This window comes from Dreissena polymorpha, chromosome 1, assembly GCF_020536995.1.
Source record: "Dreissena polymorpha isolate Duluth1 chromosome 1, UMN_Dpol_1.0, whole genome shotgun sequence".
Taxonomy (NCBI): domain Eukaryota; kingdom Metazoa; phylum Mollusca; class Bivalvia; order Myida; family Dreissenidae; genus Dreissena; species Dreissena polymorpha.
This window is the reverse complement of record NC_068355.1, coordinates 102029282-102045180: the sequence shown is the minus strand read 5'-3', so window position 1 is coordinate 102045180 and position 15899 is coordinate 102029282. Positions and strand designations below refer to the sequence as shown.

At 35.2% G+C, this 15899-nt stretch overlaps 1 protein-coding gene across 1 annotated transcript; it reads left to right on the top strand.

The window, feature by feature from the left end:
• Positions 1-1019: 1019 nt before the first annotated feature.
• LOC127843064 (potassium voltage-gated channel protein Shaw-like) lies at positions 1020-14719 on the top strand. The gene is made up of 3 exons (XM_052372870.1): positions 1020-2283; positions 10513-10702; positions 11954-14719. Exons 1-3 carry the CDS (start codon positions 1457-1459, stop codon positions 13103-13105), a joined length of 2169 nt encoding a protein of 722 aa, XP_052228830.1. The 5' UTR covers positions 1020-1456; the 3' UTR covers positions 13106-14719.
• Positions 14720-15899: the final 1180 nt, after the last annotated feature.

The window sequence follows — 15899 nt, the reverse complement described above, 5'->3', positions numbered from 1 at the left end:
TTATTTCAAACCTAGAATACATTTTATTTCAAGTCATTCACGTACGACTTTGTACCGTTGTTTGCTTGACATAAACATTGGTCATTGAGAAATAGTCCTTAGCAATAAATGAAGCATGCTTATACGATAATATGTTACAAAATATTATGGTCTAAATTAAACAAACGTCAAAATTTATGATTGTTTACGTATAACGTTTATAAATAAGCATACCACTCATTTTATGTGAAAGAAACGTTATTTTCTTCTTAACCGAAAGAGCGTTGCGTAGACAAAGTACCGGGGTATATATGTAATATCACTTAAATATAATCGTTGATCTTGTTAAATAATTAGCAGTCTAATGTTAAAATAAAAATGCATAGAAAACATTGCACATCGCTTGATCTGTCAAAATAATAAAAATAAAATCAGAATTTTAATTTTATAACAATTATTTTAGTGTAGTGTACTCTGTTGGAGACTACGTTGTATTGCTTTTTCGATTGTTCGTTTGGTAGTTGTCATTCAACATTAATTGAAATGTTTGTTAATAGAACGTTTTGCAATTATTACGTTATAAAGTTCGTATAAGAAGTTTGAAAATTTGTATTACGCCTGTTAATTCCTAAACGCGTTATATGTATCTCGGAGCAAAGAATTCGCAAGCACGAACACTTACAGGATATTGCATCACGACGTCCAATGGCGTTAAGCTTCAACACAAATTGAATTCCTTCATATAAGTTTATAAATGTAACACAGAATTGCGCAAATTTTTGTTTTTTTTAATAATTTAACAAAGATCTGAATATAATACGAAATGAATAAAGAAAGAGTTACACTTCAATTTGCCTGAATGGACATTACTCGGAGTTATAATAGTGTACTTTATATTGTTATTGTATAAGTCTCTGAACAGAGCTATAGACGCAGGTATCTATTTTCCTTAGCGGTTAGTATAGTTAATATTCCCAGATATTCACACAATGTTGCCCAGACACAGAGACGCAAAACAATCGGACAGTCTAAGTGGCATTCATTCATGTAGACTTGCGGATGTCGTTTAACTCGAAACATTTCAAGAACAGATACTTGAACTTCTTAACAGAATATACATGCTTGTTTTGCTGATGCTTAATAATAACTGAATGTTGAAAACACTCTTAGAATTGTCAAGTGTTTAGTGCGCATTGTGAGTTAACAAATAATGATATTTATAGTGACAGTGTCTGAAGGAAATTAAAAAGAGCTTTTTTATTACGTGTACAATCAATGCTAGTCAAACGCGTGGCCAAGGAACAATAAACGATTTTACTCTGGCCATTTCTACGAGTCAAATGGTTAAAAATGGTCTGTTTTGTTTAGAAAAGTTGAATAATTACAGATGGAAATGTAACTTTTACCAGTAAACCAGCATTTGAAAAACTAAGTGGAGGAAGCTCGTGTTTAAAAAAAAACACGCATACACACAAAAATGATCTCGACCATTTCTATTTCGCAGCCTCGGTTTTCGAAGAGTAACGAGTATAGTCGGAGTCCTAACCTCAGTCCTCGATCACCAGGCGGGGTGCGGAAGTCGCCCTTAAACGTCCGGAACAAAGCAGACGACAATAACACGACTAGGCAAAACGACGACGAGTTTGAGTATCCTGCGTATACACCTGGGCATTCCGACAGTATATCGTCAGACACACCGGTGAACGCAACGCGAAATGGTGGATTACGTACCTGTGACTTCGGCACGCGAAATTCGTTCGTTAATGACAATAACACAACATATGCTCGAGGAAAAATGGCACTAAATGCAGCGGTTGTGAGCGGTGGAGGAGGCGGAGGTAGTGCTGGTGGTGGCTTCGGGAATCCGAGGAAAAGTATTTATCAGAGTCCGTTTATGGAGTTCGATGCGGAACAAGGTATTGAAACTATCTGGACTTTGAGTAACTCCAGTGTCGGTCAAGACCTTTCAAGGTCGTGGCCTGGGTCGCCGACTCCTAGCAACTGTACCTGTGATAAATTTTGTTCTAAGGAAACTGTGATAATCAATGTTGGTGGTCAAACATTCGAGACGTTCAAGTCAACCCTGAGACGACTAAAATCTAGTAAGTTGGCAGATGAAAGAGAAATGATGAAGTATTTCAGAAAATCAAAAGGGGACTTCTTCTTTGATCGAGATCCCTACGCGTTCAACATAATTCTGAATTATTTGCGCTACGGTGACCTTCACCTTCCAACTAACCTGTGTGGTCCAGCTCTTATGAGGGAATTCCAATACTGGGGTATCGATGAAGCTGATATTGAAAGGTATGTGCCAGATTGTTGTTGCTGTTGTTTTCGTTTTAATTTTAATACTGGTTTACTTCAGGGTTAAGCGTGAAAAAATATATTACCAAGCGCTATATTTTTAATATGAACCATTGGACCACATGCATGTTTTGTATAGTGAAAAGCCATACATTGCTAATGACGTCGCTTCGTCGATATTGAAAGAAGATCTCGAAGGAAGATATGCCTCGATGTATTGCATATTCCTTTAGATGACAGGTGTTACTTTAAGACAAGTATTCTAATAGTTTCTTATAAATGAAACGATATTATTGAACATGTTTTCTGTACAATTTGCAGCACTTGCATTTGAAAAATTAAATCATATACACAAATACAGACGTTCAATAGAAAAACAGGCCTCGCCTGCAATCTAACCGAACTCGGTTTTGAAGTCCTTAACAAAAGTTTTTTTGAAATTGTAATCCTACCCTTCTGAGGTGTCTATTTCGTGTGTTATAGATCAAACTAACAGCACAGTTTTGTTTTTATATAAAGTTCTAACACTTGTGTACACTCCTTTGTTAATACAATATAATTCCCAACATTAAACATTAAACATGCTTATGTAATGCACGTTCTGTCCAATATAAAAAATATGTGTGTCGTTAGGCTCGTAAACAGCAGAAATAATGTGTTTTTCGCACTAATAACAATAAAGCCAGAAGGACGCAGATGTTGATAATGCGGCGAAATGCCAAAGATAAATTGGGATGCTATTTCTCAGTCGCTGTCAAAATTACCATAGTATAGATAATTGTTGTATGGTTTAGATAGAGTGGATTTGTCAAATTACATTTTACAATGTTAAACTGCTTTATTCACTGAAAAGATCTTCGTCGAAGGCTGTGTAATTTGTGTCCCCATACAATATTGTTAAAAAGGAAATATATTTTTAAATAAGAAATATGACAGTTATTTTAGGAAATTTATAAACAGAATCACTTCATATTTATTTAATGTCTATGTACCCAATGTTATGCAAACATGGTAACGACAAAGAGAGATATACCGGGACGAGATTGTATGCGACACGAATTGTTTATGGAATATAATGGAAACAAACAGGCTATGTCTATGCTTCCATCTCTACAACGTACAGCAGCAACGCAATTGTGATCTGCGTGATGCAGTGGTACATAGATTGCAGACGGCATTCATTTCAGCATGTTTCCAGTCATTTCTGGATGCTTTATAATAATAAATCATACAGAGCATTTCGGAGATAGTCGATGCATCACGATTGATAATAAAAGCGAAAGCGACTATATATGCTGATGCCTTCTCCTGAAAGTCATAATACATGTATAACAGCAACGAGTTTTCCTTTTTTCTGCCTTAAAGTTAAGGGGCGATTGCTCGTTTGGGGCCACCAACACGCCGGCACGCCATAACCATTCACCACGCCGGCACGCCATAACCATTCACATACTCGCCTATATTTCAAATGAAAGTAAAACGACATGGTAAAGCGTGTTGGCGACCTGCAAACGCGCAAACTAGAGAGAATAAAATTATACTCGACAACATCCAAATGTTGTATTACACTAAATCAATATGTATCACTTTGATGTTTATTCCAAGTAGTGTGTTTTTCTAATGAATTCATTTCTGTTATCAGAGGGGGTAATCACGTGATAGTCAAGATGGCGACGTCCCTGCCGGGATCAATTATTTTTCGCCGTTTTATACCCTTTATTACTTTTGTTTATTTTTTTTAAAATGACGCTCACTTTCCAGCCATATCAGTAAAAAGGTGTATTTCGTATTTAAAATCGCTTTATAACTCAACATTACTCCCCGCAAATTTTCTTAATGGAGCCCTAATTAGGTCATCTCGCTAAGAAATTTCACAGCGAGTAAAGTCGCGATATAGAGCAAATATTACTATGAAAAAAACGACAATAAGTTTCTTGCTAAAATGGCTGGAAAGTGAGCGGAATTAAAAAAATAATTAAGTAATAAAGGATATAACACGGCGAAAAAATACCTGCCTCGGCATGGACGTCGCCATCTTGATACTCACGTGATTATTCTGGTTATAGTATTAAACTAGTTTGATATCGCAGATGTGCCTTGTGTGATTATTTCTATGCGCTTAGGGTGCGGTTACCGGAATACTGGACGTTTGTTGACAGTTCACTTACGACACTATGTTTTATGAGGAAGGCGAGTCTTTTTCATAGAAGTAAGATGGCGTATAATTTTATTGCAATTTAAAAAAAAAGATTATACTAGTATTCGACTTTTAATCGATACCAGACTTGCAAAATGTGAATTAAAGTAAATGGCAAGGACAACTGCATAAAGTTTGCCTTTTCAGAATAGGACTTTATGGGACATGGATTTAGTGTATTCTCACCTTAACATTGTACACATAAACACGCTAACGGCGAACTTTTGAGTATTAATTTAATTGGCTTAGGCCACCAATAACAATAACAACAATACCACTAACTTGTCATACCCGTTTCTTGGATCTTTTCACTTCTCATCACTGTAGAAAGCGACCCTAGCTTTATCTAATCGAGAGACATGCTTTCCACCTGGATTTCAGCGAGTAGATTAGTCGTTTGTTGTTGTAAGCTGTTGGTACTGTTGTTATGCTCCCCCAAAATTTATTTTGGGGGGAGCATATAGTCGCTGCTTCGTCCGTCCGTCCGTGTGTCCGTCCGTCCGTCGGTCCGTGCACAATTCTTGTCCGGGCTATTTCTCAGCAACTAACGACCGGAATTCAATGAAACTTTATGGGAAGCTTCACTACCAAGAGGTGATGTGCATATTATCAGCGGTTTTTGGTCGGATGATTTTTAACGTGTTATGGCCCTTTGAAATTTTCCATTAACTGTACATATAGTGCAATTCTTGTCCGGGCTATTTCTCAGCAACTAATGACAGGAATTCAATGAAACTTTATGGGAAGCTTCACTACCAAGAGGAGATGTGCATATTATCAGCGGGTTCTGGTCGGATGATTTTTCACAGAGTTATGACCCTTTGAAATTTTCCATTAACTGTACATATAGTGCAATTCTTGCCCGGGCTATTTCTCAGCAACTAATGACCGGAATTCAATGGAACTTTATGGGAAGCTTCACTTCCAATAGGAGATGTGCATATTATCAGCGGGTTCTGGTCGGAAGATTTTTCACAGAGTTATGGCCCTTTGAAATTTTCTATAAAAAATATTGTCCCTCCCAACTACTGTGCCCTCAAGACGTTTCCTTTTATCTAAATATATAATGCAATATTGTGACAAAAAAAAACTTTGGGGAGCATCACCCGTCTCCGACGGTTTCTTGTTTGGACAAAGGTAGATCCTGTTTTTTTACCTTAAAGACTTCGATCAAACAGGAGTGTGTTTGAGCAGGATAGCGAAACAATATATCAGATGGCAAAAAAACAAGAACGCACGGAAATGTATGAAATCTTAAAAGCGACTACAATTATGTACATCATTTTTAACTACTATCGAATTGAACGGAAAAACATGTGTGTTTCGTGGACTAGCAGAGCCTACAAATAATAAACAAGAAAATATTGATAACTTACTAATTATTTTAAAGAAGCATACTTGTTATATTCAGCAATCATTTTATTTGTGTTGTATCTTTTAAACATGTGTTGTATTAATAACATGCTGATCATAAATCTACATTGATATTGAATTACAACATGCAGACGTGACTTCAAGTTGTCGTTAAATCATTTATTAGACACAACTCAGACTCTTCACGTTTTTGAAATAACCAAAGCAAGTTTCGTCGAAAATAGTCAAATGGATGCTGACCGTTATTGATACCCGGTACAGATTTTGTTTTCGGATTGTCGTCATTTTATCGACACTAAGCAATTTTTTAAAAGTAATGATTGTAACTTCAAATAATGAGGAGCTACGCATTTTTAGTTTTTAACATAGATGTTCATTTCTATGTGGCTTCAAAGATTTGACGCCAAACACAGTTAAACCATTTATGCCTAGCGTCTAGAAAAAGGCCTTGGCAAACAGCGTAGACCAAGATGACGTCTCATCAGGGACTGCGCTGTTTGCTTAAAGGAATTTCTGTAAGAAATATTCTAAATATAGAAATTAATATACTAGACATCAATAATTTCGGAGGAAATTGATCCAATCTAGAAGGATGGGAGAGAAGGATGGGTTTATAAGATATAGTTGGTCTTGTTTCCGGAACTTCACCTGTGTTGACGACAGGCTAAGTTAGATAAGTTTCGTTGTTAAAGCACATTAATACTCAACATCAACGAATATTTCGTACAATATTTCGAAACGTTAAGTTAACACCTACAAAATTAATGTTTCTTATAGTAATAGCCAAATTTTAACGCTTGATGTGGTATGGTAACAGATTTAACAAGATACAAAATGCTCATTTTGGGACAATGTATGCAACACATGTTTATGTACCATATTAGTGTTCGTGTCTCATGTGAATAGATATCGTTGCGGGAAATTAACAAGGAATTTAATGTGCCACAAACAAATAAAAACGAGCATTTTGTATATCGTTAAATATATGTTACCATACCATATCTAGCATTGAAATTGTGGATATTGCTATAAGGAACACTGATTTTGTATTGGTTAACTTTATCTTTTAAACATTAATTACGACAGAGTCACGTCAAGCGTTTCAATGTTTTATACGCATTCTCTGTCGCGTAGAAGATCTTTAGTACGAGTCAGGTATCGTGATAGGATTCGGGTAGGACATTAACCTGATTCTTCGTCACTGCCGGAAACAATAATATAATAGCATCTGCTGAACTATTACATTCCACAAGAGGTTAAATGGGTCTTTTTACGTTTTGGTAAATTGACAAAAAGTTGTTTCAGATTCGCAAATTTTCGTTTTAGTTATGATATTTGTGAGTAAACAATAATACTGAAAATTTACCATGCTTTAAAATAGCCATTATATGCATCTTTTGACGATTTAAAAACCTGAAAATTATAAAGCGTTGCAACGCGAAGCGATTGAATAATTTGGAGAGCTCTGTTGTTATCGTTATATTTTGTGAACCTACGAGGATTGCTTATATAAAGTACATTCGAGATTGCATGAGCACGGATGGCCGATTGGTCTAAGTGGTAAACTTTTACTCCAGGACTCCAGGGGTTAGTAGTTCGAGCCCTGTTGACAATTACTTTTTTCATTGTCAAGTGTTAAGCATAAGTCCGCACGTGACCGATATGCAGGTGTTTCATAGTGGTGTTAACTCTTTGAGTGCTGGAATCGAATTTTGAAGGCCTTTGCAAACCGTTTGGATCCAGAACGTGGCGTCTCATCAGGATCCAAACTGTTTGCTATTCTGATAGTATTCTTTGAATTAATTCGAAGAAAATGCTAATTTTAGAAATTCAGCAGACGACATTTTAGCAGACGACAAATTTCCAGCATGCAAAGGGTTTAGTTTCTGCTGATCGCGGAACGTGATCCAGTCATTGTTATACCTTCGTATAATGCACTAGATATTAAGTAATGGTACAATAACAGAAGCGCTAACAAATGTGACCTGATGTTGGCCAATCTGTGAACTAGAAGTCGATACAGATAGAATAAATAACCGCACACGCATGGATTTATGTGTTAAGATTAACAATATATATTTTTTTCTGTCAGTAAACAACATTCAAGTCTCTATCGCGGTTTCTATGGCTACTTATAATAAAAGATACATTTTTTAACAGCTCTTACTTATCACTAACAATAAATACCTTTCAAATCGTCAATCCGTGTTGAAATGCATATTGAAAGGGTATCTATTAAATTACATACAAGAGAAATAAAGTGATCGGTAATGTGTTTTCTCGGACCCCATAATATACTTTATCATACTATATTGTTTTATTAGTATTTCAAATTATTCGTACAATCAAATGAATAAACAACAATGCTAACATCTCGATTTTGTACGAAACATCTCCGACGTTCTATACATGAGAGGTGGAATTATGACTAATTCTATTAAACAATAATTGAGCCTTGTTCTGGGAAAACTGGGCTTAATGCATGTGCGTAAAGTGTCATCCCAGATTACCCTGTGCAGTCCGCACAGGCTAATCAGGGACGACACTTTCCGCTTTTATGGAATTTTTAGTTTCAAGGAAGTCCCACCTTACCGAAAATCAAGTTTAGGCGGAACGTGTCGTTCATGATTAGCCTGTGCGGACTGCACAGGCTAATCTGGGATGACACTGTACGTAAATTCATTAAGCCCAGTTTTCTCATAACAAGGCTCAATTCAAAATCAAAATATAAATCAATACTTACTAAAAGTTTCTAAGATGAACATTCTCCATTATAAGAAATACTCGGGTTTATCATATCAATAGCTAATAAGGCTAAATAAGGTTAAAAACATACACTCAACTTACCTTACTCTTGGTTGTCGAGTATAATATGAGTCGTGTTCTGAGAAAATTGGGCATAATGCATGTGCGTAAAGTGTCATCCCAGATTAGCCTGTGCAGTCCGCACAGGCTAATAAGGGACGACACTTTCCGCCTAAACTTGATTTTCTGTAAGGAGGGACTTCCTTGAAACTTAAAATAACATAAAATCGGAAAGTGTCGTCCCTGATTAGCCTGTGCGGACTTGTCTTTTATTTGAGCGCTTATTAATGTGTTTTGAACGACATTTTTAATTAAAAAGTCAAAAAGTGATAATTCAACTTGAAAAGCAATTTAATCATTATTTTACGTAATTCATAAGTCATAGCAATATAATGAATACTCGCTCGATGCTCTGATTTGACAGGCATTTTAGTGGCTGAAAAATAGTAAGATATGGACTTTTGAGTAAAGTTCTCTTTGCAAGGATTCCGACATTAACACGATCTATATAACATATCGTACAAGTTGTAAATAAAACATGTGCTGAACATCTGAATAACGTTTCAGAGTTACAGAACAGATCTGAAACAATACTTTCGAGTAAATCTAGTACATGTATGAATTATAATGTGCTATCCTACTTAAATCCCACCATAAGGAAAACGTTATGTTTATTATCCATTATTTACCTAAACAAACAGAAACATATGCTTTCCCCATACAATACTTGTACAACATCATCTGGTGTACAAGCCAGTTGGTAATTAAGCACAACTATTACGCTCTTGAAAATTGTATTGTTGTTAGTGTTTGTATTAGCTTGCCAAGACTTCTTTTGTTTATATATACATGTACACACTCAGGTATCTTTTGCTAGAAGTATTACACTGATGCCAATACGCAGATGGTATTACTTTTTCAAAGAAAATGTACACAATTATCTGAAGTGGTAGAATAAATTTCTCGTCGGCATCAAAGCTATCGAATATTATGGTTAAAGTAACATAAATGCTCAGAATCAACGAATATTTTGTAAAATAAAACTACCCATAAAAATATGTGTTCTTTATAGCAATAGCTAATCTTTAAGCGCTACATGTGGTATGGTAACATATATTAAAACGAGATACAAAATGCTCGTTTTTCTTTTGTGGCACAGTATTTTCCCTTTTCATTTCCAGCAACGATATCCATTCATACAATAGACGAACACTAATATGGTATATGAACATGTATTGAATATATTGACCCACAAAAACAAATTAGAGCAGTTTGTCTCTAGTTAAATCTATGTTACCATGCAACATCTAGTGTTGGCTATTGCTATAAAGAACATTGTTTTTGTTATGTGTTAACTTTTTTCGAAATATTGTACGAAATATTCGTTGATTTTGATTTTTATGAGCTTTTAACATGTATTTATGTTTTTTTGTGTGTTCAAATAACTTTTCTGTGTGTAAAAATAAGTATTTAATTGCAAGTAATCTAATAAAATTGCTGTATATTTAATTACTGCCCAATGATTAAAATCTACATAGAGGACAAGTAACACCGTTGATCTCATTATATTAGTCGCGTTCTGAGAAAACTGGACATAATGCATGTGCGTTAAGTGTCGTCCCAGATTAGCCTGTGCACATGCTAATCAGGTACGACATTTTCCATTTTTTATGACATTTTTCGTTTAAATGAAGTCTCTTCTTAGCAACAATCCAATAAAGGCGGAAAGTGTCGTCCCTGATAAGCCTGTGCGGACTGCACAGGCTAATATGGGACGACACTTTACGCACATGCATTAAGCTCAATTTTGTCAGAACGAGGCTCATATAATTACTTTATGTACGCAATTGCAGGTGCTGTTTCCAGCCATACAACACGTGGAAAACACAGACAAAGTCGCTTGAAAAGCTCGAGTACGACCGGAAGCAGTCGACGACGCAGGCGGACCTTGCGCATGACCTTGAAAGCAAGAGTTGTTTACGGCGCATGCGCGCGGTTGTCTGGCCCTTCCTGCAGGACCCTAGCTCTTCAAGGGCTGCTAAAGTGCGTTGTTATATAGCAGAATGTTTCGATAAATATTACAAACCGGACATTTTTGTTCTAAGAAGTTAGTTTTTTTGTTTTTAGGCAGATGATATTTTGTCATCCTAAAGAAAATATGGGTATTTATAACTTAATGATTGACGACATCAATTGCAGATATTGCTAAACTTATAGATCGAGTGTACATGGATAACTGTTGATCATCCTGTGCATAAACTAAACCATATATGAAAAATACAACTACTAATCGTAAACAAAGCATTAAAATGCATTGAAACCTCAGACCTAAAGTTGCATATTTGACATCAGTGAGTATCTTTCTTTCTTAAACCATATTGTACCCATGAGATTAATCCCTATGCTTCACAATTAGTGATTTTGGGTTTGCGCTTTAATAGAATAGATAGAATCGTGGGTTCATTGCTCTGTAAAGCAGCTTGTTTGGGGAACTAATACGAGAACTTTGTATTACAAATAGATTTTCACCCAAAGAGAAATCGCACAATTAAAAGTGCGGTGTTAACTCCGCCCACGAAGGGTTAGGGGTAGGGTTATGGTTAAGGGTTAGGGGTAGGGTTAGGGATAGGGGTTAATTGATGTGTAACATCTATTTGGTATCTGTTATTTGTGTCGTATCTGGAAAACAATGCCACCCGAACTTAAAGGAGATGAACTTATTTTAACGGACATTCTCTCTACCAATGAATTTAGTAGGGCCTCTGTCAGTTATTGAGATAAGAATCCGGATTTTCAGTCTCATCCAGAAACCTAGCATGGAAAAGATTGAGTAGGTTAACTGGCCGCCGTTCTTTAAAAAAGTCATAATACGGAAACAGATGCAAATAATCAACCAGAGACAAATGTATGTCTGCAGTTTTCAAGAATACTGACAGCAGAATGTGTGTTTTGTATTGTTTGCACTACTCTCCACCTATACTGTGGACATAAGACGTAAAACATGTACATCTTAGTTGACAGGAATATACTTATGATCGATTTTGTAGTTTGTAACCGATATATTTATACATGCTCTTTTATCGGGGATTACACGTTTTGCAAAACATAAGTACGAAATATAGCGTCATACAAAAGTATTTTTTCTCATTATAATAATCACAACAAGCGTAGCATACAACTAAGCTTATATCGTTTTGATGGCTCTGATTCTTTTTCGTTAATGTATAACGCAAGTTATTCGAAAATCTAAAAAATCGATATGCAGTATAATAAAATAATGAATATCTCTTGCAGATCTACGCCTGGATATCTATTATTTTCGTCTGTCTATCTATCTTCTCCTTCTGCGCCGAGACTCATCCCATGTTCAAACTTCCGCCGTCCGAGGTTCACAATCTTCGCATGCTGTACAAGTTCTTCACCCTTGAAGACAGTAAAGTATTTCACGAAAACAACCGGAAGTCGAACGCGACTGCCATTTCAGCCACTTTCAAAGGGACTAAAACATTAAATTCCACATTTACGGATGCGGCGCATTCTAGTAATTCAAGTGCGGAAAGCGAGACGCATATTCAGCATCCCGCATTGTTAGTTATTGACCTTATGTGTGTGTTCGTTTTTAGCATCGAATTCCTTACCCGGTTAGTGTTTTGTCCGAAAAAGCTCCGCTTTTGTAGCTCCTTGCAAAACATAATTGACTTCATTGCTATTGTTCCGGACTATGTTGAATTCATTCTTCTATGCGTCAGTCCCCAAGTTAGAGCAGGACTTAGTTTCGTGGACTTCATATTCATACTGCGCATGCTCAGACTATGTCGTATCTTTCGGTTAATACGTCACGTGCCTGGTTTGTGGATTTTGCTGTACACGCTCAAAGCTAGCTTCAACGAACTTATGCTTATGTTCGTATTTTTGTTAATCGGAATGGTTATGTTTGCGTCGCTGTTACATTTTATTGAAGGGGGTGAACAATTCAATAACATTCCTGTTGGATTCTGGTGGGCCGTGGTGACCATGACAACCGTAGGTTACGGTGACATGGTTCCGGTAACTGGTTTCGGTTATGTCATCGGGTCTGTCTGCGCAATTTCCGGTCTGCTGATGATTGCCTTCACGGTACCAATAATTGTTAGCAATTTCGTTCTGTATTACACACATGTTCAGTACGGTATTTCCGATAAAGACGTTTCAAACAACCGCATGGAAGAAGAAAAGGACGAAGCTGATGTATGTTCATTACATACGTCGATGACCAGTTCTTTTGAGGAAACAAGGGGACGCAGTCAAAGGAAAGGGAATCATATCCGGTTCTCGCCCAGTGGAAGTATCCAAAAGAATGATAGCGCTGACAAATCCGTCGAGTGCGAAAAAATGAACCCAGTGTATGACAGGGATGAGGATGACCCTAGATCGACAAGGGATGGAAACAACGTTCAGGTTCACTAGTTAAACGTTTCACATACGATCATTAAGTTCTGTACATTATGTAAATATGAAAACAATAAGTGGGGTGTAGGGGTATTAATCCATGCCCAAGGGCCAATCCTAAATCATTATAGTTTTATTATGTGATTCATTAATAAACTTAATGCGGATGAACATCGAAGTGAAACTTTTTCCATCTGGTTTACATTGTCTATGTTCGCATTTAAAACACGTTAATCCCTGTTTATAGGAAAATATAATATAACTATAATGTATATATATGTTAATAAAAGTGTATGTGATCGTGTTCCTATGTATGTACATAGTTTAGCAAACTTATTTTGTTACTATCACAAAACGTATTCAAAACATAAATTACCATTTTAACCGGTTCAATGTTCAAGTAAATTTGCACTACCGGTATTGCATCTACATGTACTAATATCAGTCTTAATGTAATGCCCCTATTGTGCATGAAGGAATGATGTGATATTAAACTTTGGGTTTATACAGTTATAAATAAAACCTGTATATAACAGGTTTTTATCTATTATTTACATTATTTGTATCTTGGCATATGCTGATATGGATATTATTTTTTATCAATGTTTTTCACTTCAAATATAAGAATATTGTTCAAATAAAATAGATCTAGTATTTACATGTTGCTTTTATTTTTTATTTTAAAAACACTTTACTCGTTTTACCAGCATGATTACCTTAATATTGTATTTCTATAATAAGTTGTTATTTAATGTGTATTAATATTAATGACAATAAAATAAATTCATATTTAACAATGGAACATTATTGTTTATTGGATGATTATGACTATCGTAATTGTAAACGAGTTAGACTGAACTTTAACAGTTATCTCTTGTGATGCAAAATAATAATTGATTTTTTTCTCTTTTCATATTTTACAGGGCCTTTGTAATTATTGTCGTGAAAGCACACAAATTAATGTACAGGATACAGCATATACAGGAGTCGGCTTGTGATATAAGCAAAACAACTCTCGTATGTGTACGTACATAGGATTTACCTTTTCATACACTTGTGTATATTACAAGATATAATAATAGTATGCACATTTTTTCTCTGAATTTAAATTACATGTCAAGTTTTAGATTTAAATCAGTATGTATTGCAAATATATCCGTTCCTTATAATTGGCACGTAGTAAACGTATATTTTATATTTGCATTATGTTTTCGTATGATGAAATGATTATTATATCATTTTTAAAGAAACATTTGTTTAGTTTTTAAATATAGTGGTTTTTAACTATATTTATTTTCATTATATTGTATAATATTTTGACAATCCAATATTCTTAATGGCTAGAACTTATTTTTTAATAACTTTACTCATGTGCGGTACCGAGGGCATAATATTCATGTTTTCATACTTTTAGAAAACGACGTGTTACCTTTGGTACATAAAATGTTAGCGTACACTCGATGTTCATTTATACACCATTATTTGCAATATTGCTGTTTTGTGTTTTAATTTAGTGATGACTACGATATATTGTTTTAGTCGATTTCGTTGTGATATACAAGTATTGTTTACAATTTAGTATCATACAAATATATTGCCTTTGCTATTACGGCATTTACACATTATATTATAAGCACGTTATGATATTTTAATATTTATGATTGTCACAAATGTATTGTTATCCTTAATAAAACTTATCCTTACACGGTTTTATTTTAGTAACAATTGCCTGACATTTAATATGTGTAGCTATGAAATGGTATGCACAATACATACACCACGTGTCATATTTTATGTTTTTTGGATATTTCTCTTTTTGTGGATTGACCAATGGGTAAACAGAAACAATTATTGACAGACAGACATACAAAAGCCATAGAAGTCCAAATAATTAAACCAAGTTTCATAATATTACCTTTTGAATGTGTTGAATAATTACAAAACTATGTTTTGTTCTATTTTTAGTCTCATTGAAAAGACATTTGACTTCTGATTATAACCAAAAGGTTTTCATTCGTTTACGCGTACTCATTTTTAAGTATCGAAAGTTTTGTCTAAGAATCCAAAGTTTCTTGAAAAAAAGGATCCAGTTTTTGATATGTATATCTCTAGTCATTATATATGTTTGCTGATGTATTTATAGACGGACGGATTATCCTTAGAAGAGATTGACAGGAAGAGGAACAGAAAATCTAGAGTTGAATGACTATACTTAGTTTTATGATAATATTTCATGTACTTTTCAAGTTACCACCAATATTTCAGTTTTTGCGGATTCTGACATAGCCTTTTATCAGAAGATCCTAAGCCTCATCCATGAAACATAAGGCATATTTGACAAATCGCAGAAAAATATTTTGTGGACACACGAACTGACGGACAGTCAGACGGATACACGGACATGATCGATGTAGGGTTTGCTTTGTTACTCTCCGAAACAACCGGTAAGCCGTAAAATCGAAATAGGCCTAATTGAAATATAATGCAATACGACCGGAAGCGAAACGAAACGAGGAAGCAACATATTGGGTTTACGAGATATTCCGATTGTATGCTAATACACTTTATGCTTTCACACACGCTTGGGGTACCTTATGGGAACAAATATTAATCAAAGTACTGACAATACTGGTGTGACGATGCTTTTGAGAGGATGGATATAGAAGCATCAAGTTAAGTTTATCTACATCACCACAATCCCCACATTTGTGTATGTTGGTACGAAAAAAAAATTTGGTACAAAAATTTTGCGAAAAAAATTTGGGTATGAAAACAAATTTGGGTACGAAAAAATATTTGGGAACAAAAAAAT

What these genes read in the sequence shown, in the direction of transcription:
- LOC127843064 (XM_052372870.1), top strand. Translation starts at nt 1,457, where the DNA reads ATGATCTCGACCATTTCTATTTCGCAGCCTCGGTTTTCGAAGAGTAAC. An exon ending in GATGAAGCTGATATTGAAAG is followed by an intron (nt 2,284 to 10,512) that starts GTATGTGCCAGA and finishes ACGCAATTGCAG; the next exon opens with GTGCTGTTTCCAGCCATACA. An exon ending in GCTCTTCAAGGGCTGCTAAA is followed by an intron (nt 10,703 to 11,953) that starts GTGCGTTGTTAT and finishes TATCTCTTGCAG; the next exon opens with ATCTACGCCTGGATATCTAT.